The sequence below is a fragment of the Coccinella septempunctata genome, chromosome 1 (genome assembly GCF_907165205.1).
Source record: "Coccinella septempunctata chromosome 1, icCocSept1.1, whole genome shotgun sequence".
NCBI classification, from domain to species: domain Eukaryota; kingdom Metazoa; phylum Arthropoda; class Insecta; order Coleoptera; family Coccinellidae; genus Coccinella; species Coccinella septempunctata.
Window position 1 is genome coordinate 32,446,617 of NC_058189.1, and position 27,549 is coordinate 32,474,165.

Sequence of the window (27,549 nt, forward strand, 5' to 3'; positions counted from 1 at the left end):
GCTAGCATCGGTGTGCAGCTCTGTGGGTGCTTCTGGATCATAAACAACGAGCAGAGGCCTTGATGTCAGATGATCAATGAAATATTTTCCTGCTTCCTCCTGCTCTTCTCCCCATTGAAAGGGAATTCCTTGTTTCGTCAGGCGAGTTATACATGCCGTTTTACTAGCGAATTCTGGGACAAATTTCCTGAAATACCCTGCTAGACCCATAAATTGACGAACTTGCTTGACATTTGTTGGAATTGGCGACTTCATTAGCGCTTCGACCTTGGCTTTCCCTGGTCTTACACCTTCACCTGATATTTCTCTCCCAAGGTATTCTAAGCTTGGTTGCAGGAAGTGGCATTTTTTTATGTTCAGAGAAAACCAGCAGAACTAAGTGCTTCCAGGACGCGTCTTAAGTTGGTAAGACCTTCTTCCGGGGTGGCACTAGGAATGAGAATATCGTCCACATAAACCAATGCAATAGAATCTTTCAAATTTCCAAGGGCTCGATTGACATCCTTCTGGAATACAGCCGGTGCATTGGTTAGACCGAAGGGCATACGAAGGTATTCGAAATGACCATCAGGTGTCACAAAAGCAGTTTTCGGAATGGATTCTTCATGAATCGGTATTTGGTGGAAACCGGAAGCCATATCCAAAGATGTGAAATAACATCCTTTTCCTAACCTATCTAACTGATCCTCAATTAATGGCATGGGAAATCGATCTTTAATAGTAATTCGGTTAAGTTCACGATAGTCGACGCACATTCTGAAGGATGTATCCTTTTTTCTCACCAATAGTATTGGACTTGCAAAGGGTGATTCACTAGGACGTATAATGTTGTTCGCCATCAAATCGTTTGTGATTTCACGAACAGCTTCCCTTTCGGTAGCGGATAGTCGATAAGGATTACGAGTTTTTTTTTTTTTTTTTGGTGTAGCAGGGGGAAAATCTCCAAGACAGACGAACCACCCTCATCTCCTGAGGGGGAACAGTGTGGGGTTTCTCACTCTCCTGAGCTCGAGACCCACTAAAAACCCTACTGCTTCTTGAATTTTGGTTCCGGGCATTTGCCTATAAACCGTTCATCTCTTGGTCGGTTGGATTACGATTTTTTTTTTTTTTTTTGGTGTAGCAAGGGGAAAATCTGACAGACGAACACACCCTCTGCTGAGGGGGAACAGTGTGGGGATTCTCACTCTCTGAGCTCGAGACCCACTAAAAACCCTTAACTGCTTCTTCATAGGTTCCGGGCATTTTGCCTATTAACCAGTTGACTCTTATGGTTTCTGTACTCTCACACGATCATAGTCGTGTTGATAGTTGTATGCTGCCTATAGCTTTTATAGGTTAAGCTCTCCTTTGGTTACATTTAAATCCTTAACTGATCTCTCGGTCTTCGGTGGTAGGTTCTTGACCTTCTAGCTTCTTCCGTTGGATCGTAGTAGACTAATCTTCGTAGTTCCTCATTTGGATGTTGTTTGGCTTTGTCGAATATCCTTTCCGCCTTTCTCTTCATAAATTCTGTAACTGGTTCCCATTCCGAGTCCTTGTAGATTTGTTTGTTCCTAACAAACCAGAGTACGTCCATCGCCATTCTAAGGAGTTTATTCTCAGTGGCCTGTATTCTCTTGATGTGGGTCTTGGCTGCGAAGCCCCATGCCGCCGATCCATATGTGAGTTGTGGTCGCGCAATAGTTTTAATCATCGTCAACTTGATGTTCTTATTCATATGACTTCTTCTGCCTATGAGTGGATAAAGTTTACTCATTGCGGCTTTTGTTTTATCAACAGCACATTTGATGTGGTTCTTCCATGTAAGTCCTCTGTCAAGCGTCACTCCTAGGTATGTTGCTTCATTTTTCCATTCAACCTCTTCTCCGTCAACTTCAAGGTTTTCTTCCATCCTCAATCTTCTCTTTTGCAGTAATATTGCTTGAGTCTTTCTTCCATTGATTTGGATTTTCCATTTGATGCACCATTTGAGTAATTCATCTATGGCTTCCTGCAGTCTCCGGTGTATGATCTCTGGGGGTCGATGTCTGAACGCTATTCCTGTGTCATCTGCGTACAAGGTGAGCATATTTCTAGCATTCTTCGGGATATCATAAACGTATATTACGTAAAGCAGAGGTCCAAGTACCGATCCTTGAGGCACTCCCGCTTCCAATTGTCTGGTTTGAGAGGTTGCTCCATCAATCTTCACATAAAAGTTTCTATTCCTCAGATAGTTCCTTATAATCTTGCATAGCTTGGTCGAATATCCTGTTTTTTTCATCTTGTAGATTAGGCCTTCGTGCCATACTCTATCAAAAGCTCTCTCGATATCCATCAGAACTAATCCTGTGGCTTGTTTGGTCTGCATTCCTTCGGTGACGTATTCTATGAGCCGTAGTAATTGGAGTTCAGTCGAGTGTTCTCGTCGAAATCCAAATTGTTCAGGTGGAATTATCTTCAACATTTCTGTTTCCTCATTCAGCCTTTTGGCGATAACCCTCTCGACGACTTTTCCTAGTGCTGATAGTAGGCTGATTGGTCTATAATTTTGAGGAAATTTCCGTTCCTTTCCAGGCTTGTTGAAAACTATCATTTCTTCAGTTTTCCATCTCTTTGGGTAGTATTCGGTCCTCATCACTCCGTTTGTTATATTCGTCAAGGCTGCTATTCCTTTTCTAGGCAATTTCTTCAACATATAATTCGTTATCCTATCTTCTCCCGGCGCTTTCCTGTTTTTTAACTTCATTATGATCTATTTGATCTCTGTTGGTGAAGCCGGTTTTGGAATGATTTCGGTTTCCGGTGGTTCCATCACCAGTTCTTCGTTTGCCTCCACTTCTTCTTCTAGATCTTCATTGTCATCATCATTTCTGTAGTTTATTCTGGCTTCTCTCTCAATTGAGTCGGCAAGTGCTTCGGCTTTTTCAAGTCTCGTATATACCATTCCGTTTGCTCCATGCAGTGGAGGTATAACTGTCCGTTCTCGTCGTAAGCGTTTCTGCATTTTCCAAGCTGAGTGATCTATTGTATTCAGTTCACTTAATCTCTGGTGCCATCTGTTATTACGCAGTTCTGTTAAAGCATTTTTCAATATCTTACTATGCTTATTCAGTTTCTTCTTGTCTTCTTCTCTTTTTGTTGTTCTGTAGACTTTTCTGAGTCTTCTGTTCTTTTTTATAAGTTCCTTTATATCCCTTGGCGTATCTCCATGTGAATGTTTCGGAATTGGTTTCCCTATTCTCTTGGTGCTTTCTTCATAGGCTTTTTTTATTTGATTTTCCAATTTTTCAACTGCTTCATCTAATTCATCCCGGGTTAAACACCCGAGAATTTCTGTGATTTTCGCTTGGGGTGAATTCTTATATTTTTCTCAGCCTGTGCGATTCTTGGTTTGTGTCTCTTCTTCGTTTCTTGGGCCATGTCCCACTATGAATTCTATGGGATTGTGGTCAGAAGTTCCGTCTTCTATTGTATCAATGCTGATTTCTTCAGTGATGTCTTTCATTACGACAATGTCCAGTACATCGGGTAGTCCATTTACTCTTGGTATGTAGGTCGGTATATCAGGTCCTATCACAACTGCATTAAGTTTTTCAGCATAAATCTTCAGTCTTCTCACGTTGGTATTTTCCACCCTACTATTCCATTCCTGCGATTTGCAGTTAAGATCACCAATTATGATTTTCGGGTGTCTTCCTTCTAGTAGCATTTTCAGATCCTCTTCCAGCATGTCCTTATCCGGTGATTTATAAGTCGAAATAATTTTCACTTGTCCTCGATTGGTATTCACAATAATCGATGTTGCTTCTACTTCTTGACCATTGAATATTTGGTCGAAATGGTGATCCATATTCCTTCTAGCCAGTATAGCAACGCCACCTGTGCTGTTAGGTCTATGATTTCTGTAGATATCGTAATTGGGAAATGCTATCCGAACGTTGGGGTTAAGTCTTGTTTCTTGGAGAGCTATGACATCCGGTCTCTTCTCTTCAATCAGTTCTTCGAATTCTGGTCTGCGGGCTCTCAATCCTTCGACGTTCCAAGAGACGATTATGAGATTGTTCTTTATCGTCGTATCAGCCATTAAATATTCTTAATAATTTGCTGCATCTTCTTCTCAATCTCTTTCTCCAGATTCTGCATCATCGTGCTGAGGAGGTTTTTCGTGAACTTATCCAGTTCCTCAGTTTTTGCCTTTTCCGTCTTTTTCTCTGGTTTCTTCGTCTCTTTGACTGCTTTGGTTGCAGTTTCCTGGGGTTTTTTCACTTCCGAAGAGTTTTGGGCTGGCTTCGGAGTATTTTGTGTTGGCCTCGAGCTGGTTTGGTTTGATCTTGGCGATTTCTTGGCCTTTTTAGTGGCCAATTTCCATTCGCTACATCCCTTGTAGCTGGCTGGATGTCCTTGCTCTCCACAGAGAACACAAGAAGCATTTCGCTCCTCGTTCTCCCTGGTAAGCGTACACTCCTTGGAGCTGTGATTACCGGAGCATTTCACGCACCTCCATGGAAAAGTGCACTTACTTTGGGCATGTCCATATCGCTGACAGCGATAACATTGTCCAGGCCCGGTCGTCCTTCTCTTAGGTTCAACAACACAGTTCATGTTGTAGAGCCTTCTCACCTCGAAGATACCCTTATTCTGGGTTTTAACCAGCAATAAGGGCATCGGCTTTTTTGTTATATTTGAGGTCATCCTTATGACCTCAGCATCGACGATCCCTTGATCCTTGAGGTCGTCAAGGATCGTCGGGATATCTGCATCCAGCGGTAGGTATCTAACTACCGCGTAAATTTTCTTTTCCTCCTCTCGTTGGAGAGTGTAAAACTCTCTGTTGATTTTGTGGAGGAATTCAGTCATCCTTCGATGATCATCGGCGGTTTGTGGGACGATTCTTATACCGTCCTTTACTGTCGTCGCTCTTTGGTATTTAATACCGTTCCGCATCAAGGCGTTTGAAATTGACGTCCATTCGGACGTACCTCTCAGGGTAACTGGGGGGATTTTTTCTTTTCTCTCCACTGGAGTGGTTTTCTCTTGGGCTGGGGTTTCCAAGACTCTTTTTTTGTTTGAGTCTTCATTGGACGAGGAGCTATCCTTTCTCACTCTTTTGGCGGGTGGGGAAATTTTGTTTTGAGGGGTTTTGACTACCTCCATTTTCTGTTTTTGAACCGGTAAGGTCATTTCTTGGACATTTTTCAAAATAATGTTCTTTTTGAGTGCTTTGGAGTAAGGACTCTCCTCATTTCCCTCCTGCAACTCGAGCCTCTCCCTGAGATTTTTAATCTCAGCAACTAAGCTAGATACGCATCTATCTAGCTCATTCACCCTCGCTTTCAAACTTGCGTTCTCCTCTCTCAAAATATCGTGTTCGGACACGACATTAGCGATTTCTGGCGCGTCTTCTTCCATTACGGAATTGCAGTCCGAATGGTCAGACATTTTAAAATCTAATTAATAATTACTTTGCTACTCAAAGAAATTGGAAATAAAATTTTTCAAGACACAAAAGAAAAATGTATCTCATGCATAAAAACAAAACGACTCATCAAAAATTCTCTACGTTATGAGAAAAAGATACGAAAAGTAAGCTCACCTGATGTTTTCTGCAGTACCAACGTGAAAAAAATCCTCTGGACACTTAGGATGAACACCAACTTTGAAAATTTTAACGAATTAAAATTCCGATAACAAATATAGAACCTACACAAACTTCACAGACGGAATCAAATATTCCGTAGCTTTGTTAGTGGGCACTTTCACCTCCGCTTTCACTTTTACGGCACTGTGACACTTCGACTTTCTCGTCCGCTTTCTCTTTTATAGCACTAGGAGCACTGTAGCACGTCTTCTCTTGTCAAGCGAATGACTCGGATTACGAGCATTTTTTTTTTTTTTTTGGTGTGGCAGGGGGAAAATCTGCAAGACAGACGAACCACCCTCATCTCCTGAGGGGAAACAGTGTGGGGTTTCTCACTCTCCTGAGCTCGAGACCCACTAAAAACCCTACTGCTTCTTGAATTTTGGTTCCGGGCATTTGCCTATAAACCGTTCATCTCTTGGTCGGTTTTCTTCTCGCACACTATCGTGCTGGGATTTATGTGTTTATCCTCTATTGGACTAACACTTTATTGAAATTTTCAATAAGTTTCTGTTGTTATTTTAATCTCTTTTCAATTGATCTCTTGGTCTCCTTCGGTAAATTCGCATTCTCCTTTTGTCTTCCTCTGGGTCGTAGTCCACTAGTCTCCTGAGTTCTTGATTCGGATGGTTTTTCGCTGTTTCGAATAATTTCTCTGCTTTTCTGTTCATGAATTCCGTTATGGTTTCCCATTTCAGGTCCTTATAAATCTGTCTATTCCTGACAAACCAAGGTGCATCTATTGCACATCGTAGCAGCTTGTTTTCAGTGGCCTGAATTCTTTTGATATGGCTCTTTGCCGCGAAACCCCAGGCAACTGATCCATAAGTCAGTTGAGGCCTAGCAACGGCTTTGATTATCTTCAATTTTGTCTCTTTCGACATGTGGCTTCTTCTTCCTATCAGAGGATAGAGTCTATTCATCGCTGCTTTCGTTTTGTCGATTGCTTGTTTGATATGATTTTTCCAGGTAAGTCCTTTGTCAAGCGTTATCCCTAAATATTTGGCTTCATTTTTCCAGTCGATTTCTTCGCCGTCAACTTCCTGATTCGTTGTGGGTCGCAGTCTTCTCTTCAGTAGTAATATTGCTTGGCTCTTTTGTCCATTGAGCTTGATTTTCCACTTTATGCACCAGTCATTTGTTTCGTCAATCGACTCTTGTAGAACTCGTTCTATTATTTCAGGGTTTCGGTGTCGAGTTGCTATGCCTGTGTCGTCAGCATATAACGTTAGCATGGTTCTTGGATTTTTCGGAATATCGTGGATGTATATGTTGTACAGAAGTGGCCCAAGTACTGATCCCTGGGGTACTCCAGCCTCTATATCTCTTGCTGAGGAGCATTCTCCTCCCACTTTTACGTAAAATCTTCTATTTTTGAGATAATTCCTGATCAACTTGCATATTTTGATCGAATATCCAGCACATCTCATCTTATATATTAATCCTTCATGCCATACTCTGTCGAATGCTCTGGCGTCTAGTAAAACAAGACCTGTAGCTTGTTTATTTTGGAATCCCTCTGTTATGTACTCTGTGAGCCTTAATAATTGTTGTTCTGTTGAATGCTCTCTTCTGAATCCGAACTGTTCTGGTGGTATTAGTTCCAGATTTTCGGTTTCCTCATTTAGCCTCGTGGCGATAATTCTTTCTACTACTTTTCCTAACGCCTACAGTAGACTTATCGGTCTGTAGTTTTGTGGAAACTTCTTCTCTTTGAATGGTTTATTGAATACTATGACTTCTGCTGTTTTCCATTTTTCTGGGTAGTGTTCTGTCCTCATAATTCCATTCGCGATATTTGTTAGAGCGGCTATACATTTTCTAGGTAATTTCTTTAACATAACATTCGTTATTTTATCGCTTCCGGGAGCTTTCCTCTTCTTCAAACTTCTAATTATTTCCCTGATTTCATTTGGCGATGTTGGCTTGTCTATTTCAGCAGTCGCTGGTAATTCATCCATTTCTTCATCATTTTCTTCAACCAGTTCTTCCAAATCTTCATTATTGTCGTCTATCCTGTAATTTATTCTCGATTCTCGTTCGATCGAGTCCGCCAATGCATCTGCCTTATCAGTATTGGTATAAGCCATTCCCCTTTCTCCGTGTAGGGGTGGAATTTTAGTCTTTTCTCCTCGTAGGATTTTTTGCATTCTCCATGCAGAATGATCGATTGTATTCAGTTCTTGAACCCTTTTGTTCCATCTGCTTGTTCTTAGATCTTTCAGGGCATTTTTCAGAACTTGGCTATGTCGGTTGAGGTTCCTTCTATTTAGATCATTTTTGTTCATCCTATATATTCTTCTAAGTCTTCGATTTTCTTGTATAAGATCTTTTACTTCTTTAGGCGTATCGCCATGCGGATGACTTGGTGCTGGTCTCTTCACTCTTCTCGTGCTTTTTTCGTAAGCTTTCAATATAATCTCTTCCAGTTTATCAACCGCACATTCCAGATCGTCTGGAGTGCTTATTGTTGGAATTTCTGTTATTTCCGATTGTATTTAATGGCTGTATTTAGTCCAATTGGTATATTCTCTTATTTCCAGCAGTTTTTCTCTTGGTTCTTCTCCAATTGTCAATTCCACGGGATTGTGGTTTGAGGTTCCATCTTCCAAAGTTTCAATCGAAAATTCTTGAGTTATATTTTTCAATATCGCGATATCTATTACATCTGGTATTCCTCTTCCAAAAGCAAGATATGTCGGTAGCTCTGATCCAATAACTATAGCATTTTGTTTTTCGGCGAAATCCTTGAGTTTTTTGCCATTTCTATTCTCTGTTATGCTATTCCATAATGGGGATTTACAGTTGAAATCTCCGATGGAGATTTTCGGGTTTGATCCTTCCAACATGTTGTTTATCTCTTCTTCCAATAGATTGTTTTGTGGTGGCTTATACGCCGAGGTTATTTCGACTCTTTGCCGATTCAATTCGGCAACAATCGTCACTTTTTCTGTTTTTCCTTATGTTTCGTCGGATCTACTTTTAAAGTAGTGTTTCAGATCTGTTCTCACCAATACTGCTACTCCTCCTCCGGTGTTTGTAATTCTGTCACATCTATATGTTTCATAATTCATGAAATTCAGTCTTCTGTTCCGGTTTATTCTTGTTTCCTGTAGGGCTATAATATCAGGTTGTCTTTCTGATATTATTTGTTCTATCTCGGCTTTCCGAGTGTTGATCCCGTTTATGTTCCACGAGATTATTTTGAGGGATTTCTTCCTAATATCCGTAAGGTCCATTTATTCAGTTTACTGAATAATGCTTGGAGTTTTTTCTCCATTTCCCTCTCAATTTTCAACATTATCTTGTTGAAAATTTTTTCTGTGAAGATATCTAAATCATCGGCTGATTCAGATATCCTTTTCTTCTCCTGTTGACTGTTCACAGCCTGTTTCATTGTAAGTTTTTTCTGTCCTTCTTTTTTCTGGACGGGTTTTGGAGTTTCCCTCTTCTTTTCCTGCTCTGTAGGTTGGGTCTTCGCTACTTCCTGAATTTTTTGTTCAGAAGTTGTTGTTTTTGTTACCTTCTTTTTCTGTTCAACTGATTTTCGGGAATTCTTCCTTCTGGTCACCAACTTGAACTCGCTACATCCTTTGTAGCTAGCTGGATGGCCCTCTTCTCCACATAAGACGCATGTGGCATTTCTCTCTTCACCTTTTCTGGTGAGTGTGCAGTCATTGGTGCTGTGACTTCCTGAGCACTTCACGCATCTCCACAAGAAGGAGCATTTGTTTTGTGCATGTCCGTACCTTTGGCACCTAAAGCACTGGCTTGGACTTTCAGGCCTCTTTTTATGTTCAACCACAATACAGAGGTTGTAGAGACGCTTCACTTCGAAGATTTCCTTTTTCTGGGTTTTAACCAGGTAGAGAGGTATTGGCCTCTTTGTCTTGTTCGATGTCATTCTGGACACCTCAGCGTCTGATATTCCCTGGAATATCAGGTCGTCCTTAATCAATGCAATATTAGCGTCGATTGGTAAATGCCTAATAACGGCATATATCTTCTTCTCCTCCTCCATTTGGTATGTAAAAAATTCTTTACCATGCTGCTCGAAGAATGTAGTGATTTTTCTAAAATCATCTACGGTTCACGCGATGATTTTTATACCGTCTTTAACTGTAGTTGCACGGTTGTAATTTATCCTTTTTGTGTAGAGAGCTTTAGATATCTCTACCCAATCTGAGGTGCCCATCATCGTGATGGGTGGAATTTTATCTCTTTTGGGCACTTCCGTTGCCTTCTTGACAGTCTCCTCATCAGAAGAGGAGCTTTCTTTTCGCGCGCGTTTAGTTGGGGGCGCGTTCTGGGTTTTAGCAACTTGAGTTTTTTTCTTTTTTTCCGGTTCTGGAGCTACTTCCTGTTTGGAGGAATTTTTGGGGACCGCTACCGGCTTTGCAATTTCTGCAAATGTGGGGGATTTCTGTGCCGTAATCTGTTTTGCAATTTCAGCAAAACTAGGGGATTGAGGCGCTTTATTCTTGTTAACTTCCTCTCTCAAGAGGCGTATCTCCCCGACCAACTGAGACACGGTTTCAGTCAGTTTATTTATTTGAGCCTTCAACTGCCCATTCTCTTCTTTGAACCTTACAAGCTCCTTGTGTTCGCCTTCGCTGAATTCTTCAGCATCGGTCGCTTCCATGTAGGAACCCTCATTATCTGAGGTTTCCGACATGGTTTTATACTCAAAAATCTCAAAATATCAAACAATTTGAAAATAATAAAATATTCAGAAATCTTCACTGGAATAGTCTAATATAAAACCATGGTATAAAGCCGAATGTTTTATACGCTATAAGAAAAATCAGAAAAAAGATACGAAAAATAAGCTCACCTGATGTTTTCTGCAGTACCAACGAGAAAAAAATTCTCTGGACACTTAGGATGAACACCAACTTTGAAAATTTTAACGAATTAAAATTCCGATAACAAATATAGAACCTACACAAACTTCACAGACGGAATCAAATATTCCGTAGCTTGGTTCGTGGGCACTTTCACTTCCGCTTTCACTTTTACCGCACTGTGTGACACTTCGACTTTCTCGTCCGCTTTCTCTTTTATAGCACTAGGAGCACTGTAGCACGTCTTCCCTTGTCAAGCGACTCGGAATGGTTTTTTTTTTTTTTTGGTGTAGCAGGGGGAAAATCTGCAAACAGACGAACACACCCTCTCCTGAGGGGGAACAGTGTGGGGATTCCCACTCTCTGAGCTCGAGACCCACTAAAAACCCTTAACTGCTTCTTCATAGGTTCCGGGCATTTTGCCTATTAACCAGTTGACTCTTATGGTTTCTGGACTCTCACACGATCATAGTCGTGTTGATATTTGTATGCTGCCTATAGCTTTTATAGGTTAAGCTCTTCTTTGGTTACATTTAAATACTTAACTGATCTCTGGGTCTTCGGTGGTAGGTTCTTGACCTTCTAGCTTCTTCCGTTGGATCGTAGTCGACTAATCTTCGTAGTTCCTCATTTGTATGTTGTTTGGCTTGAATCGGTATTTGGTGGAAACCGGAAGCCATATCCAAAGATGTGAAATAACATCCTTTTCCTAACCTATCTAACTGATCCTCAATTAATGGCATGGGAAATCGATCTTTAATAGTAATTCGGTTAAGTTCACGATAGTCGACGCACATTCTGAAGGATGTATCCTTTTTTCTCACCAATAGTATTGGACTTGCAAAGGGTGATTCACTAGGACGTATAATGTTGTTCGCCATCAAATCGTTTGTGATTTCACGAACAGCTTCCCTTTCGGTAGCGGATAGTCGATAAGGATTACGAGTTTTTTTTTTTGGTGTAGCAGGGGGAAAATCTGCAAGACAGACGAACCACCCTCATTTCCTGAGGGGGAACAGTGTGGGGTTTCTCACTCTCCTGAGCTCGAGACCCACTAAAAACCCTACTGCTTCTTGAATTTTGGTTCCGGGCATTTGCCTATAAACCGTTCATCTCTTGGTCGGTTGGATTACGATTTTTTATTTTTTTTTTGGTGTAGCAAGGGGAAAATCTGCAAACAGACGAACACACCCTCTGCTGAGGAGGAACAGTGTGGGGATTCTCACTCTCTGAGCTCGAGACCCACTAAAAACCCTTAACTGCTTCTTCATAGGTTCCGGGCATTTTGCCTATTAACCAGTTGACTCTTATGGTTTCTGGACTCTCACACGATCATAGTCGTGTTGATAGTTGTATGCTGCCTATAGCTTTTATAGGTTAAGCTCTCCTTTGGTTACATTTAAATCCTTAACTGATCTCTCGGTCTTCGGTGGTAGGTTCTTGACCTTCTAGCTTCTTCCGTTGGATCGTAGTAGACTAATCTTCGTAGTTCCTCATTTGGATGTTGTTTGGCTTTGTCGAATATCCTTTCCGCCTTTCTCTTCATAAATTCTGTAACTGGTTCCCATTCCGAGTCCTTGTAGATTTGTTTGTTCCTAACAAACCAGAGTACGTCCATCGCCATTCTAAGGAGTTTATTCTCAGTGGCCTGTATTCTCTTGATGTGGGTCTTGGCTGCGAAGCCCCATGCCGCCGATCCATATGTGAGTTGTGGTCGCGCAATAGTTTTAATCATCGTCAACTTGATGTTCTTATTCATATGACTTCTTCTGCCTATGAGTGGATAAAGTTTACTCATTGCGGCTTTTGTTTTATCAACAGCACATTTGATGTGGTTCTTCCATGTAAGTCCTCTGTCAAGCGTCACTCCTAGGTATGTTGCTTCATTTTTCCATTCAACCTCTTCTCCATCAACTTCAAGGATTTCTTCCATCCTCAATCTTCTCTTTTGCAGTAATATTGCTTGAGTCTTTCTTCCATTGATTTGTATTTTCCATTTGATGCACCATTTAAGTAATTCATCTATGGCTTCCTGCAGTCTCCGGTGTATGATCTCTGGGGGTCGATGTCTGAACGCTATTCCTGTGTCATCTGCGTACAAGGTGAGCATATTTCTAGCATTCTTTGGGATATCATAAACGTATATTACGTAAAGCAGAGGTCCAAGTACCGATCCTTGAGGCACTCCCGCTTCCAATTGTCTGGTTTGAGAGGTTGCTCCATCTATCTTCACATAAAAGTTTCTATTCCTCAGATAGTTCCTTATAATCTTGCATAGCTTGGTCGAATATCCTGCTTTTTTCATCTTGTAGATTAGGCCTTCGTGCCATACTCTATCAAAAGCTCTCTCGATATCCATCAGAACCAATCCTGTGGCCTGTTTGGTCTGCATTCCTTCGGTGACGTATTCTATGAGCCGTAGTAATTGGAGTTCAGTCGAATGTTCTCGTCGAAATCCAAATTGTTCGGGTGGAATTATCTTCAACATTTCTGTTTCCTCATTCAGCCTTTTAGCGATAACCCTCTCGACGATTTTTCCTAGTGCTGATAGTAGGCTGATTGGTCTATAATTTTGAGGAAATTTCCGTTCCTTTCCAGGCTTGTTGAAAACTATCATTTCTGCAGTTTTCCATCTCTTTGGGTAGTATTCGGTCCTCATCACTCCGTTTGTTATATTCGTCAAGGCTGCTATTCCTTTTCTAGGCAATTTCTTCAACATATAATTCGTTATCCTATCTTCTCCTGGCGCTTTCCTGTTTTTCAATTTCATTATGATCTCTTTGATTTCTGTTGGTGAAGCCGGTTTTGGAATGATTTCGGTTTCCGGTGGTTCCATCATCAGTTCTTCATTTGCCTTCACTTCTTCTTCTAGATCTTCATTGTCATCATCATTTCTGTAATTTATTCTAGTCTCGTATATACCATTCCGTTTGCTCCATGCAGTGAAGGTATAACTGTCCGTTCCCGTCGTAAGCGTTTTTGCATTTTCCAAGCCGAGTGATCTATTGTATTCAGTTCCCTTAATCTCTGGTGCCATCTGTTATTACGCAGTTCTGTTAAAGCATTTTTCAATATCTGGCTATGCTTATTCAGTTTCTTCTTGTCTTCTTCTCTTTTTGTTGTTCTGTAAATTTTTCTGAGTCTTCTGTTCTTTTTTATAAGTTCCTTTATATCCCTTGGCGTATCTCCGTGTGAATGTTTCGGAATTGGTTTCCTTATTCTCTTGGTGCTTTCTTCATAGGCTTCTTTTATTTGATTTTCCAATTTTTCAACTGCTTCATCTAATTCATCCCGTATGTTTATTTGGGGAATTTCCGTGATTTTCTCCTGAAGTAAATTCTTATATTTCTCCCAGTCCGTGCGATCCTTGGTTTGTGTCTCTTCTTCGTTTCTTGGGCCATGTCCCACTATGAATTCTATGGGATTGTGGTCTGAAGTTCCGTCTTCTATTGTATCAATGCTTCAGTGATGTCTTTCATCACGACAATGTCCAGTACATCGGGTAGTCCATTTACTCTTGGTATGTAGGTCGGTATATCAGGTCCTATTACAACTGCATTAAGTTTTTCAGCATAAATCTTCAGTCTTCTCCCGTTGGTATTTTCCACTCTACTATTCCATTCCTGCGATTTGCAGTTAAGATCACCAATTATGATTTTAGGGTGTCTTCCTTCTAGTAGCATTTTTAGATCCTCTTCCAGCATGTCCTTATCCGGTGATTTATAAGTTGAAATAATCTTCACTTGTCCTCGATTAGTATTCACAATAATCGATTTTGCTTCTACTTCTTGTCCATTGAGTATTTGGTCGAAATGGTGATCCATATTCCTTCTAGCCAGTATAGCAACGCCACCTGTGCTGTTAGGTCTATCATTTCTGTAGATATCGTAATTGGGAAATGCTATCCGAACGTTGGGGTTAAGTCTCGTTTCTTGGAGAGCTATGACATCCGGTCTCTTCTCTTCAATCAGTTCTTCAAATTCTGATCTGCGGGCTCTCAATCCTTCGACGTTCCAAGAGACGATTATGAGATTGTTCTTTATCGTCGTATCAGCCATTAAATATTCTTAATAATTTGCTGCATCTTCTTCTCAATCTCTTTCTCCAGATTCTGCATCATCGTGCTGAAGAGGTTTTTCGTGAACTTATCCAGTTCCTCAGTGATTCCAGAAATTCCTTTTCTGGTTTCGGCTTTTTTGACGGTTTTTGCCTTTTCCGCCTTTTTCTCTGGTTTCTTCGTCTCTTTGACTGCTTTGGTTGCAGTTTCCTGGAGTTTCTTCACTTCCGAAGAGTTTTGGGATGGCCTCGGTGTATTTTGTGTTGGCCTCGAGCTGGTCTGGTTCGATCTTGGCGATCTCTTGCTCTTTTCAGTGACCAATTTCCATTCGCTACATCCCTTGTAGCTGGCTGGATGTCCTTGCTCTCCACAGAGAACACAAGAGGCATTTCGCTCCTCGTTCTCCCTGGTAAGCGTACACTCCTTGGAGCTGTGATTACCAGAGCATTTCACGCACCTCCATGGAAAAGTGCACTTACTTTGGGCATGTCCATATCGCTGACAGCGGTAACATTGTCCAGGCCCGGTCGTCCTTCTCTTAGGTTCAACAACACATGTTGTAGAGCCTTCTCACCTCGAAGATACCCTTATTCTGGGTTTTAACCAGCAATAAGGGCATCGGATTTTTTGTTTTATTTGAGGTCATCCTCATGACCTCAGCATCGACGATCCCTTGATCCTTGAGGTCGTCAAGGATCGTCGGGATATCTGCATCCAGCGGTAGGTATCTCACTACCGCGTAGATTTTCTTTTCTTCCTCCCGTTGAAGAGTGTAAAACTCCCTATTTATTTTATGAAGGAAGTCCGTCATCCTTCTATGATCATCGGCGGTTTGTGGGACGATTCTTATACCGTCCCTTACTGTCGTCGCTCTTTGGTATTTAATACCGTTTCGCATTAACGCGTTGGAAACTGACGTCCATTCGGACGTACCTCTCAGGGTGACAGGGGGGATTTTTTCTTTCCTCTCCTCCACTGGGGTGTTTTTCTGTTGAGCTGAGGCTGTACCCATCGTCGTGATGGGTGGAATTTTACCTTTTTTAGGTATCTTCGTTGCTTTTTTTGCGGTCTCTTCGTCTGAAGATGCACTTTCTTTACGCGCGCGTTTTGTGGGTGGCGCGTTCTGGGTTTTTGCAACTTGAGTTGCAAAATTTTTCTTCTTTTCCGGTTCTGGAGCTACTTCCTGTTTGGAGGAATTTTTGGGGACTGCTACCGGCTTTGCAATTTCTGCAAATGTGGGAGATTTCTGTGCCGAAATGTGTTTTGCAATTTCCGCAAAACTAGGGGATTGAGGCGCTTTATTCTTATAAACTTCCTCTCTCAAGAGGCGTATCTCCCCGACCAACTGAGCTACGGTTTCAGTTAATTTATTTATTTGAGCCTTCAATTGCTCATTCTCTTCTTTGAGCCTTACAAGCTCCTCTGCTTCTCTATCGCTGAATTCTTCGGTGTTCGTAGCTTCCATGTAGGAGCTCTCATTGTCTGAGACCTCCGACATGGCTTTTTGTCCGTATTGAACTATATAAGGTATTTCTATGTAATAATGAATATTGGAAATACTCACTAATATGTTGCTTCTAAGCTATGTGGCTAAGTTATATATTTTCTATAGTATGAGAAAAATAAATCGACTCACCAGTGATATCCGTGGAACCAGCGATCTTGGGGGTGATCTGGACTCGACACTGAACACACTGAATTTGAACGAATTTCCGCTCTATAACACATACACTTATAGAACTTACAAAAAACTTCGGAAGTTTCGTAGACGGAATCAAAAATTCCGTAGCTTCGCTAGTGTACACTTTCACTTCGACTTTCTCTTTTACAACACGAGAGATGACGTATCGCACTGCTTCGCTAGTGTACACTTTCACTTCGACTTTCTCTTTTACAACACGAGAGATGACGTATCGCACTGGTATCATTCAACACATCTACCTGCTTCAACGTCTCGAGGTGAACTGACTCGGAATGGATTACGAGCAACTACAGTATCTTCTGATAGGCGTATCTGAAGACTCACATTGTTGACCGCGCCTACTTTATTTCCAGTTGTTATCATGCCACTAAAATCTCGTAGAATAATTTGGAGATCATCCAGGTACTCAGCAGGTACATCAATCTCAGTTATTTCAGAATCGAAACTCTCCGAAATCCGGTTGATTCCAGGCAACTCACGACGTACGATGCGCAATCCTTCATGATCCGTAATGGTAACAAGACTCTGATCTTCGAAAATATTACGTCCAATCAAAACATCGTAATCAAGACTCTTAGCAGATACAAAAACGTAAGTAACTGGAATATTCACATCAGAGATGTTTGTGAAACCAACGAATTTCTTTGTTGCTTCAACGGTTACATTACTAAGTCCTTTCAAAATTATATTACATCCGGTAACTTTATTTTGGAATAAATGATTGTACTTGTCTGAAATAAGGGAAAGGTCAGCCCCAGTATCAATTAAGGCCCAAAATTGATGACCATCGATGAAAATCTTTGTTGATCCGGCAGGTTTCCCTGTGGAACACAAGTTGATATTACGACGTTTTTCGATTGCAGCTTTCGTAAAACAATTTGAAATATTGTGACCTTTCTTAGCACAAAAACTACAACTCTCGTGATTTTGAGATGTACTAGGAACACCTTGGTCATTAACAAGGAAAATTTTGTTATCTGATTGAAATTTGTTGTCTTTAACAATTTGCTTGAACTTGTCCCATTTTACCACATTGGTAACACTTCTTAGAAATTTTGAAACTGCTTCCTTTCTTGTCGGAAAAAGGATATTTTCTTTTGAGAGATGACTCATAACCAATCATTCGTTGCTGTCCATCGTTATATCGTGAAGATTTAACGAACGATGACAAGAAAACTAACAACTCGGAAATAGTGCGACAGTAGGCATTCATTGCGGCATTTCGTATCTCAAGCTCTGAAATTCCATAAACAATCAATTCTACTCGATCTCCTTCACTCCAGTTAGCGCGAAAATTATTTAACAAAGCTGACTTCTCATGCACATAAGTTTCATAAGTGTTTACACAAGTACTTGAGAATTTAACTGCCTCTTCCAACATAGGCCAAGATTCCTTTTCGGAGGAAATGCTTCGATGAAATCGATACGGAAAGTAGCCCAATCTCTGTTGTCGGGATTCCAACGTTCAAACCATCTTTTCGATTCATTCAATAAAAATCGACCAATCCTTGCCAAGGTCTGAACATCAGACCACCCTACTTCATGCTTAAGAGTCTCAACATAACTCACCCATTTATTCGATTCATTAATTTCGGGTTTGAAATACGGTAAATCTACCTGTTCACCAGATCTCTGCGATTGTAGAACTTTGACTAACTCCGCCAGTAAGCTTTGAGTCGAATCTCCATCCGATGAGGCCATTTTTTTTTTCAATTGTCTTGTAAACACACAGTCCAGGATAAAATTTCAAGATACGATGTAATAACCACTCAGTATTAGTAAATGTCCATAAAAGCTCGAAAGCAGTCTTAGTAATTATTGTTTTTGTACCAATACAACAACACAAGTCACAAAATAACAGTTCACTATGAACGATAGGCACAATCCCACTTCTGATGTTAGGAATGAAACTCAAGAATTCCAAACTTAATCATTTATTTTCGTAAACACAAGAAATATCGAGCGGCTTGTACATCCGAGCACGAAGGGATCTTCAAATCGAATTGCCTGAGTACCACAGCTTCAAATCTCGGCTGTCGTTTATGTTTACATTTACTCAGCGCTTATCCCCTTTGACCGGCAGCGGCTCACCATATTCGTGTATTCGATTTCTTACAATATATAGAACCCTGATAAAATTTTTCCTCTGCTTACACCGAGATCTGGAACAGGTTCTACGATCTGCTTCTTGTTGCAGACAATATTTCCTACAAGCACCCAAACATAATACATAAATATCCATAACAAGCTTTGTGAAAAAATAGAAATAGAAAAAAAAGGATAGTAATGTGCTAAATGTCCTAAACCCAATAATGAAATATTTTCATATTACCTTGATAGTTGACTTCTTCCTATGCAACATGTGATATAAAATAACTATTCTCAATCTTCAATGGCATTATAATATTGCTACAATTATGTTAAACCACTCACCAGTATCAGTTTGAAAGTTTGGTCCTCCATCCCCAAGTAGATTTTCTTTCCTTGAAGCAGAAACTAGGTGAATCAATACAAGGGCAGATATATTCATGTATGCAGATGTTACACAATGTACATTTAAGTTGGCATTTTTGGCAATCGCTGTCTGTTTTTCGAATAAAATATGTTTTCTTCAGATGTATTTGAAGGTATTTTCTATCCATCTTCACATTCTATTAATAAATTTTTATCCAAGCTGGTCATAGTTTCATGACGAACTCTTATTTCTTTGACTTTACTGCAGATTTTATCCTTATGACGAGATATAAGTCTGTCAACAAATTGTATGATTGCACATATTCCCTTATCTAGTCTTTCAACTTTCTTTCCTTTGAGGTACATATATTTAAGAGTCTTATGAAATCTTTCTAGATGCATATCAGTATTAATACCAGCATGGAGTCTGTGAGCATATGCCCAATTTTCTATGCTATGGAGATAATTTTCTTTGAAGTAATTAATAAAATCTGTTACATCTGGATCATCACATTGGTTTAGGAAATTGAACAGCTTTCTACGTAAAGCTTGTTGATCTATCTCATGTAAAATACTATGCAACTGGTTATGAACTCTATTCTGAAATAGTAATGAAAATATTATATACTGTATATTATGACTAAATTTTAGAAGAATACCTACCTACCAATTGGTAACTACCACTACCAGAAGATGAATCTTTACCGTGGTTCTCCTGATGGTTCGTGAAATTATTTTTATCACTAAAGTTCTATCCACAATGGCAGTTATAATTATATTTCGCTGCATTTTTCTACAAGTTAGGAGCGAATTCAGTAGTTTCATCTCTGTGAAAATTCCTGGCGTGTCAAACTTGATATGTTGGAATTGGAAAACACCTTGCCGCATTTATAACACAGACTATTCATTTTTGCTGATTTGGGGGTTTCAAAACGTGAACTTTATATACGAAAATCCGCTTTGCGTTAATTTAATTAATTTTGAAATTCAGGAACATATGACCGCGCACATCATAACTCCCACTTCCCACTATAGATAGCAGCACAGCAGGGATAAATGACAAATGAAGGTTCATTTGTAAAGCACAGGAAATAGACGCTAGTGCGATCGTTCTCCTTCTCTCTACTCCCCATAGATCATCCTGAAACTACGTTCAAGCAAAATATTTCTATGAATATGAATTCTAATGGCTTACTGCCTTCGAGTCTTCTCTGGAAGTAACGTCAAACATGCCTTGTACATTAGGTACATTAGGTACCTTTACACTAACACTCTTTCGCGCGGGATCGAATCGCGAGTGCCAGTCACTCGTGTTTTCGCGCGGTATGGAGTGGCGCGTCGGCGCGTGTTAACTTTTTTGTGTCTTGAGATCGCAACGGCTTTTCGCGCAGTCTTGCGTGTGCTTTGGAGCGTCCAATTCGAAATCTCTCATTATAAGCGAGAGGTTGGCGTGACTCGTGGCATGTTGAAATTTTCAACGGTTTTAGCGGCTTTGTCTATAGCTTGAAATGGACAAATTGAATAAAAAACGCAAACTGAAAGTAGCTTTGTGCTTGGCAATGTATCTGAATATTCCAAAGAAGAGAAACAGAAGATGTTGAGCGAAAGAATATATGGAAAATCGTACATATGGACATATGCCTCTCTTGAATGAGTTGGGTGAAAATTTTCCTATGGACTTCAGGATCTATTTGAGAATGGATGCCGATTCCATAAAGTCCCTGACCCAGAAGCTTGAATCTCCCATGTTCCTCATAAATTAAAAACTTATATGAATAATCATTAATTAATACATACCTACATGTACTTACGAATTTTGAACGTATATACTTCTTCAATTAGAAACCCGCGCGAATACACAAACGCCCCAAATCCAAACAAACTCAGTCACTCGGGCTAGTCGCTCGCGAGGTTTTACACGTCCAAAAACCGGGCGAATGATTTGCCCTTACACTAGCATTCTTTCGCGAGCGATTGGCACGGGGCGTTCTAGTCGCGCAGGAAAGAGCGTTAGTGTAAAGGTGCCTAATAGGCAAATCATTCACTCGGTTTTTGGACGTGTAAAAATTCGCGAGCGACTAGCCCGAGTGACTGAGTTTGTGTGGATTCAGGGCGTTTGTGTATTCGCGCGAGTTTTTTTTTAATTAATTTTGAAGAGAAATATTTTCAGTTTCCAATTCAGGATTCCGACATCGTTCGGAATTGTAAACATACCGCACCGTTTTTATTCCGTTTTCAGTTCTGAAAAACAATGTCGCACCGTATAAAACATCTTGAATTGGAAGATAACCGTGTTTTTTGTTCGCTAGCACAGATAAGTCGAAATTAAGACGTCTTTATCGACGCAAATTTTACCGAATTTTGACAGTCGGGGCACATCTGATTTCCGCACCCCCCTGTGGGTATAAAATCAGATGTTCCCCCCGCAGGCCACTTCACTTACGATTAATTTACCGGCTGTTCACGTACTTTACGATTTGCGATTAATTAGTGCCGTCCGCCGTAAAAACCTTTTGGGAGATTTCTTTAGAGTTGCTTTTCTTTTTCTTTATTTTTCAATTCGGAGTATAATTTTGTTTTATTGGGGGATATTTTTTCTGTTTTCTGGGAGTTTGCGAGTGCAAGTGGCCAACCGAAACCACAGGTAAGACGACACTCCGCCAACCCTACGTATTAAGTAATGATTAATTATTCATACAAGTTTTTAATTTATAAGGAACATGGGAGATTCACGCTTATGGAGCAGGGACTTTATGACAAAATTCATCGATTTATATAGATCATTTCCTTGTTTATGGAAAATAAAATCCAAAGAATATACCAACAGAAATTTGAAAAATTTGGCTTACGAAAAACTGGCGGACTTTTGTAAGTCAATAAATCCTGAGGCCAATAGAGATTACGTTGTGAAACGAATTCAGAGTTTCCGTGGCTCGTTTCGGAAAGAACTGAAAAAAGTGGAAGATTCCAAACGAAGCGGGGCTGGTACCGACGAAATATATACCCCAGCGTTGTGGTATTTCGAGTTGTTGCTGTTCACCTTGGACCAGGAGCTGCCTACTTCAAATGTAAGCAACCTGAATGAAGAGTCAGAACTTGAAGAAGCAAATTTTCGGGAAGAATTCCGGGAAGGGACGTCGCAAGAGGAATTCCGGGAAGAAGAAGGAACTAAAGATGACGATGATTTGGAAGAAATGAATCATGCGCAGGTAAACTTGAATTTATTCACTTAAAATTAGCAGAAATAGAAATCAAGCTTTTCCTTTAGCCAACATTTCGTTCTGCCAATCAACTGAACCATCTGAATTGAAAAAATCTCTGTAGTTATTTCGGTTATCTTTGGCAGCTGTTGTAGCGGTTCTTCTGAAACTGCGTAGGTTTGTCATTTCTGCCGTATTTTTTCGCCATTCCCCCAACTGTAATTCTCTAGTTGCCATATTTTCTTGATCAAATGATGCAGACGTTGAATACGAAGTATCTCTCTTCCTAAGAAAGTTGTGCAGCGAACAAATTGCAAGAACGACGTAACTGATATTTTCCGGATATCTCATATGTATTGGAACATGAAGAATTCTGAATCGTGCAGCTATGAGACCAAATGCATTTTCTGAAACGTTCGCTCGAGACAATCTATAATTAAATATTCTGTTTTCGTAAGAAAGATCTCTTTGGGGATATGGTTTCAAAAAATGTTCTTGTAAAGGAAAAGCGTCGTCTCCCAAAAATACGAAATTGAGATTATTATCTGTAAGAAAATTGTCTGGCAAATTCAACTGACCTGAAAATTAAAAAGTTATATTAAGTATACATATTACAGATGTGTGAATTAAGATAAAGAGGAAATAAAAGCTCACCGTTCATTAATTTATGATAGAATTCTGTACTCTCAATTACACCTCCATCAGATAATCTTCCATTTTTACCAACATCAACGAAAATGGATTCATAATTCGAATTGACGAGTGCCATTAAGACGATGCTATAAAAGTTCTTATAGTTGTAATATTGAGCTCCTGAATGGGGGGGTGGTACAATTCGTATATGTTTGCCATCAAGGGCTCCACCACAGTTTATAAATTGCCATTTTTTTTTTAATTCTGCGGCTATTTCCATCCATTCCTGCTGTGAAGTCGGGAACTACAATAATTAAATATTATTTATTTTGTTTTAGATTTCGGCTGTATCTTCAACATCAGACACAACAATGCAGGCTGTTCCGAAGAAACGAAGCAGGACCAGCACAAAAAAAACCCAGAATAACTTATTGCAAGCGTCAATTAGAGAAAAATGATTCACTGGATGAATATGATGCGACAGCAATTTCCTGGGCCAAAAAGTTAAAAAGAATGAACCCAATGCAAGCCATATATGCAGATATGCATATAAACAGAATTGTCAACTTGGGACTACTCAACCAGTTAACCAATAATATAGATTTTCCGCCCCAGTCCCCAATTTTTTCCTCTCTCAATTCGCACAGTGGTGAAACGTCAAATTTACCATATTCTGTCCAAGTTCATCCACCAGATGGCACATCAGATTCATCACAGCCAATACAACCATCGGGTATCGCAACTTATTATTCAGAGGCTGGTGAAACAATTCTCAATTTGTAAAGATTACGGTGGAATTAGGTTTATTGTTTATATTTATCGAATGATCTGTTGAATATTTGTGATATGAGAGTTTTAAAAATTAAAGTTGAGTTAAGTTTGTTGTTTATCGAATTACATGTTTAAGTGTTATTGTGGAAATGATGTATTAATTTTTTATGATAAATTATGCTTACCTTCATATATTTTTTTCTCAAAACCTTATATATGGCTCTACATGTCTCAGGTATTATTTTACTCAATGATGGTGCCGAAATGCCAGTTGAAAATTTCAAATCCTCGAAGGATCGGCCAGTAGCAAGGTACCTCAGTGTTGTTGCCAATCTTTCTTCTGCAGTTATACTCTCACGCATTCTTGTATCTTGTTTAGAAATTATTGGAGAAACTAATTCTAATAAGATACGAAAGGATTCGGCATCCATTCTCAAATAGTTCCTGAAGTCCACAGGAAAATTTTCACGCAACTCATTCAAGAGAGGCATATGTCCATATGTACGATTTTCCATCCATTCTTTCACCCAACATCTTCTGTTTTTCTTTTTTGGAATATCCAGATACACTGCCAGGCACAAAGCCACTTTCAGTTTGCGTTCTTTATTCAATTTATCCATTTCAAGCTATGGAGTGCCGCTAAAACCGTTGAAAATTTCAACATGCCACGAGTCACGCCAACCTCTCGCTTATAATGAGAGATTTCGAATTGGACGCTCCAAAGCACACGCAAGACTGCGCGAAAACACGAGTGACTGGCACTCGCGATTCGATCGCGCGCGAAAGAGCGTTAGTGTAAAGGCACCTATTGACACACTCATTCTAGATGGCTAAATCTAGGCTAGGCTTGTGATTTAGGATTAAGCCTTTACACTAACACTCTTTCGCGCGCGATCGAATCGCGAGTGCCAGTCACTCGTATTTTCGCGCGGCATGGAGTGGTGCGTGTTAACTATTTTGTGTCTTGAGGTCGCAACGGCTTTTCGCGCATTCTTGCGTGTGCTTTGGAGCGTCCAATTCGAAATCTCTCATTATAAGCGAGAGGTTGGCGTGATCCGTGGCATGTTGAAATTTTCAACGGTTTTAGCGGCACTCCATAGCTTGAAATGAACAAATTGAATAAAAAACGCAAACTGAAAGTGGCTTTATGCTTGGCAGTGTATCTGAATATTCCAAAGAAGAGAAACAGAAGATGTTGGGTGAAAGAATGGACATATGGACATATGCCTCTCTTGATTGAGTTGCGTGAAAATTTTCCTATGGACTTCAGGAACTATTTGAGAATGGATGGCGAATCCTTAATGTCCCTGCTTCAGGAGCTTGAATCTCCCATGTTCCTTATAAATTAAAGACTTGTATGAATAATCATTAATTAATACAAACCTACATGTACTTACGAATTTTTAACGTATATACTTCTTCAATTAGAAACCCGCGCGAATACACAATCGCCCCGAATCAGTCACTCAGTCACTCGGGCTAGTCGTTCGCGAGTTTTTACACGTCCAAAAACCGGGCGAATGATTTGCCCTTACACTAGCATTCTTTCGCAAGCGATTGGCACGGGGCGTTCTAGTCGCGCAGGAAAGAGCGTTAGTGTAAAGGTGCCTATTAAGGTTCCTATCCATTTATGGACTCTTCATAATTTCGTCTTCGGTCGCTGAATTCTATGTCTAGGGATATTCTATATGAAACATTTTCGAACAAGGAGTTCAATTTTCCTTGTTTCACATAATATTCAACTATACTGTTGAAAATGTTTGGAAAGTAGGTTGGTCATTCATCCGTCATTTTTACTGTATCAGTTATAGGCTGTTAATTTCAAAATGTTTGAAGAATTGACAATTCAGAATTGTATTGAAAAATTTCAGTGGAAAATTAGCAGCATCTATTGAGAATTCATGTGAATTAATAGTGTTTTCAATTTCGAATCGACCATTGTAAATTTTGCTCATGCAGCATACTTTTTCTTTTTCAGGAAATCAGCAACGCCAACACTGATCAAAATAATGGTAATAATTCGAAAGATACCATTTATCTTCCTAATAGCGAGCTGTTGAGTGCTCGCTTGGATCGTATAATGAATCCACCTAGTCCAGAAAATTCTGTGACGCATAATAAGAACGGCCCTGCAAATCCCACCACATTCAAATCAGGTCCAAAAGCAGATTGTTCCTATCAACGATCAAAATTGATGATAATGAAAAAAGAACTGGATCAAGTAGACAAGGATTTCGAGAAAATACAGTAAGTGGTTTCAATTAGTGGACCTTATTTAACTTATTTTGGTATTGAGTCAGTATTACCGTGTTTTTGTAATAGCGTAACACGTTTAGTGCTTAAAAAAATCTTATCAATTAAAGTAAAAATCCTCATCACAATCCAATGATCTGAAAAAATCACTAAGCAGCTAATAATCCTAATGATCTTGATGGCATTCCTGAAACTTGATCATAAACCTGAACACTTTGCAGAAGGTCGTCAAGAAGGAGTTCTTTCAACTATAAATGTGCCGTGGGAATTTTTTTCTAAAATAGTTAATTTGTGGGTAAAGTGCGCTGAAAAAAATAGTGTTCAAGCAGAGTATGTAATTTTGAAGATTGATGTAACTGTTACTAAGCATAATTCTTTGTTTGAATCACTTCTTTCCAAAAAATATTTTTGATATTCACCTATATATTGAAATTCTGCATGATAAAGTACCTATTTATGCAGAAAAAGTAACTAGCACATACAAAAATGATTTTTTTCGGAGCAATAAAATCATCCATTTTATTGATTTCGATTACAAAAATTCAAACACTCAGAGGTATAAGGAGAGGAATTGAAACAATACTCGGTTATTTCAACTGAAATTCATAATTTTTATACCTACGTCAAATGAAGACATGAATCTCGAATTAATCGAGGTATAATATTTTTTGTACATACCTATTTCTGCAATATGAATAAGCTACTGTAAGAATCTCAATGTATATTGAATTCTCTATAAATATTGAACTCATGTGGCCAATACTTGAGAAAAATCCATAACTAAACTGAAGAAACTGATTTCAGTACATGCATGATTTTCATTTCTGATTTCTGAAAATACTCATTACAGCTTTTTCTAGCAGACTGAAAAAAATTTCAACGATAAGTTCAAAACGAAAGGATCGTTATTTTAATGAATTTTTCAATGATCCTAGTCTTCAGTTTGTCGAAATAGGTATTTGAAATTAGAATTCTTCAAATGAGTCCATAGGAAGAAGTCACATGTTTAAAATAACTCGATATTTGCATAGCAGGTAGCATTTGGACCCAAGCGACCGCGATCTAGCATCCGCCATCCAACCATAAGGATTCACGTGACCGAGGCTAACGACACGTAAACAGCTGAGGCCCGAGTCGCCCAGTCCCTATTTATTCAGACGGTATAGTAGTGTTGTGAGAAGGATGCTAACACACGTATATCAGTCAAATCGGATGTTGCTGATGACAACATAATTCGCCACGGGAATGGTTATTCAGAATAAAATGGAGTTCCCTAATAACAGGTATGATCCAAAGATCCTTCAGAAAACATAATACCGATTTCACGAGGAGGTGGCTTTTATTATTATTATTATTATTTATTGTAAAGAGTTTAGGTATGAACCTAAACTCAAAAAGAAACAATGAAAAAGGAATTATGAGGACACTCGTAAAAAACAAAAAAAATAAAAATTAAGAAAATACATGAAACACCATCCACTGGACGTCTACAGTCGTGATTCCATGAACCTATCATAGAGGTTCTTGAACGCATTGACCGATCCTTCATTGACCAATTCATGCGGAAGACCATTCCACACATCGAACACTCTGTTGGTTAAGAAGTTCCTTCGCTGGTTGGTCTTCAAGCTTTCCTTCGCCAATTTGAAGTTATGGCCCTTAACCTGTTGACTGCTCTTCTAAACATAGAATCAATGTCAACACTGAAGTCGCCGTGCAGAGCTCTGTAAGTTATTATGGAGTCTCCTCTAGTTCTACGGTCCTCAAATGTTGGAATCTGAGTCTGAGTCGGTTTTCATACGAAGGCCGAACGCGACCAAAAGGTATTCTTGTGTTCCAGCGCTGGACAGACTCTAGAATATCTACCTCTCTTCTGAGTGACGATGACCAAGCAGGACCAACATATTCCATGATTGGCCGGACAAAGGACTGATACAGGAGCCCGCTTGTTGTAATGTCACATCTGGCAAAAGCTGTCTGTAGTTGAAATGTGACCTGCTTCGCTTTTGAAC

The 27,549-nt window shown here is 39.7% G+C and overlaps 1 protein-coding gene across 1 annotated transcript in view; it reads left to right on the plus strand.

Annotated features, from left to right (window-relative positions):
- LOC123318284 overlaps positions 1–27,549 on the plus strand; it is a 420,831-nt gene that overhangs the window by 369,137 nt on the left and 24,145 nt on the right. The window contains exon 4 of the mRNA XM_044904904.1: positions 25,263–25,531. Coding sequence (XP_044760839.1) covers positions 25,263–25,531 — 269 coding nt within the window. The remainder of the gene's footprint in view (positions 1–25,262; positions 25,532–27,549) is intronic.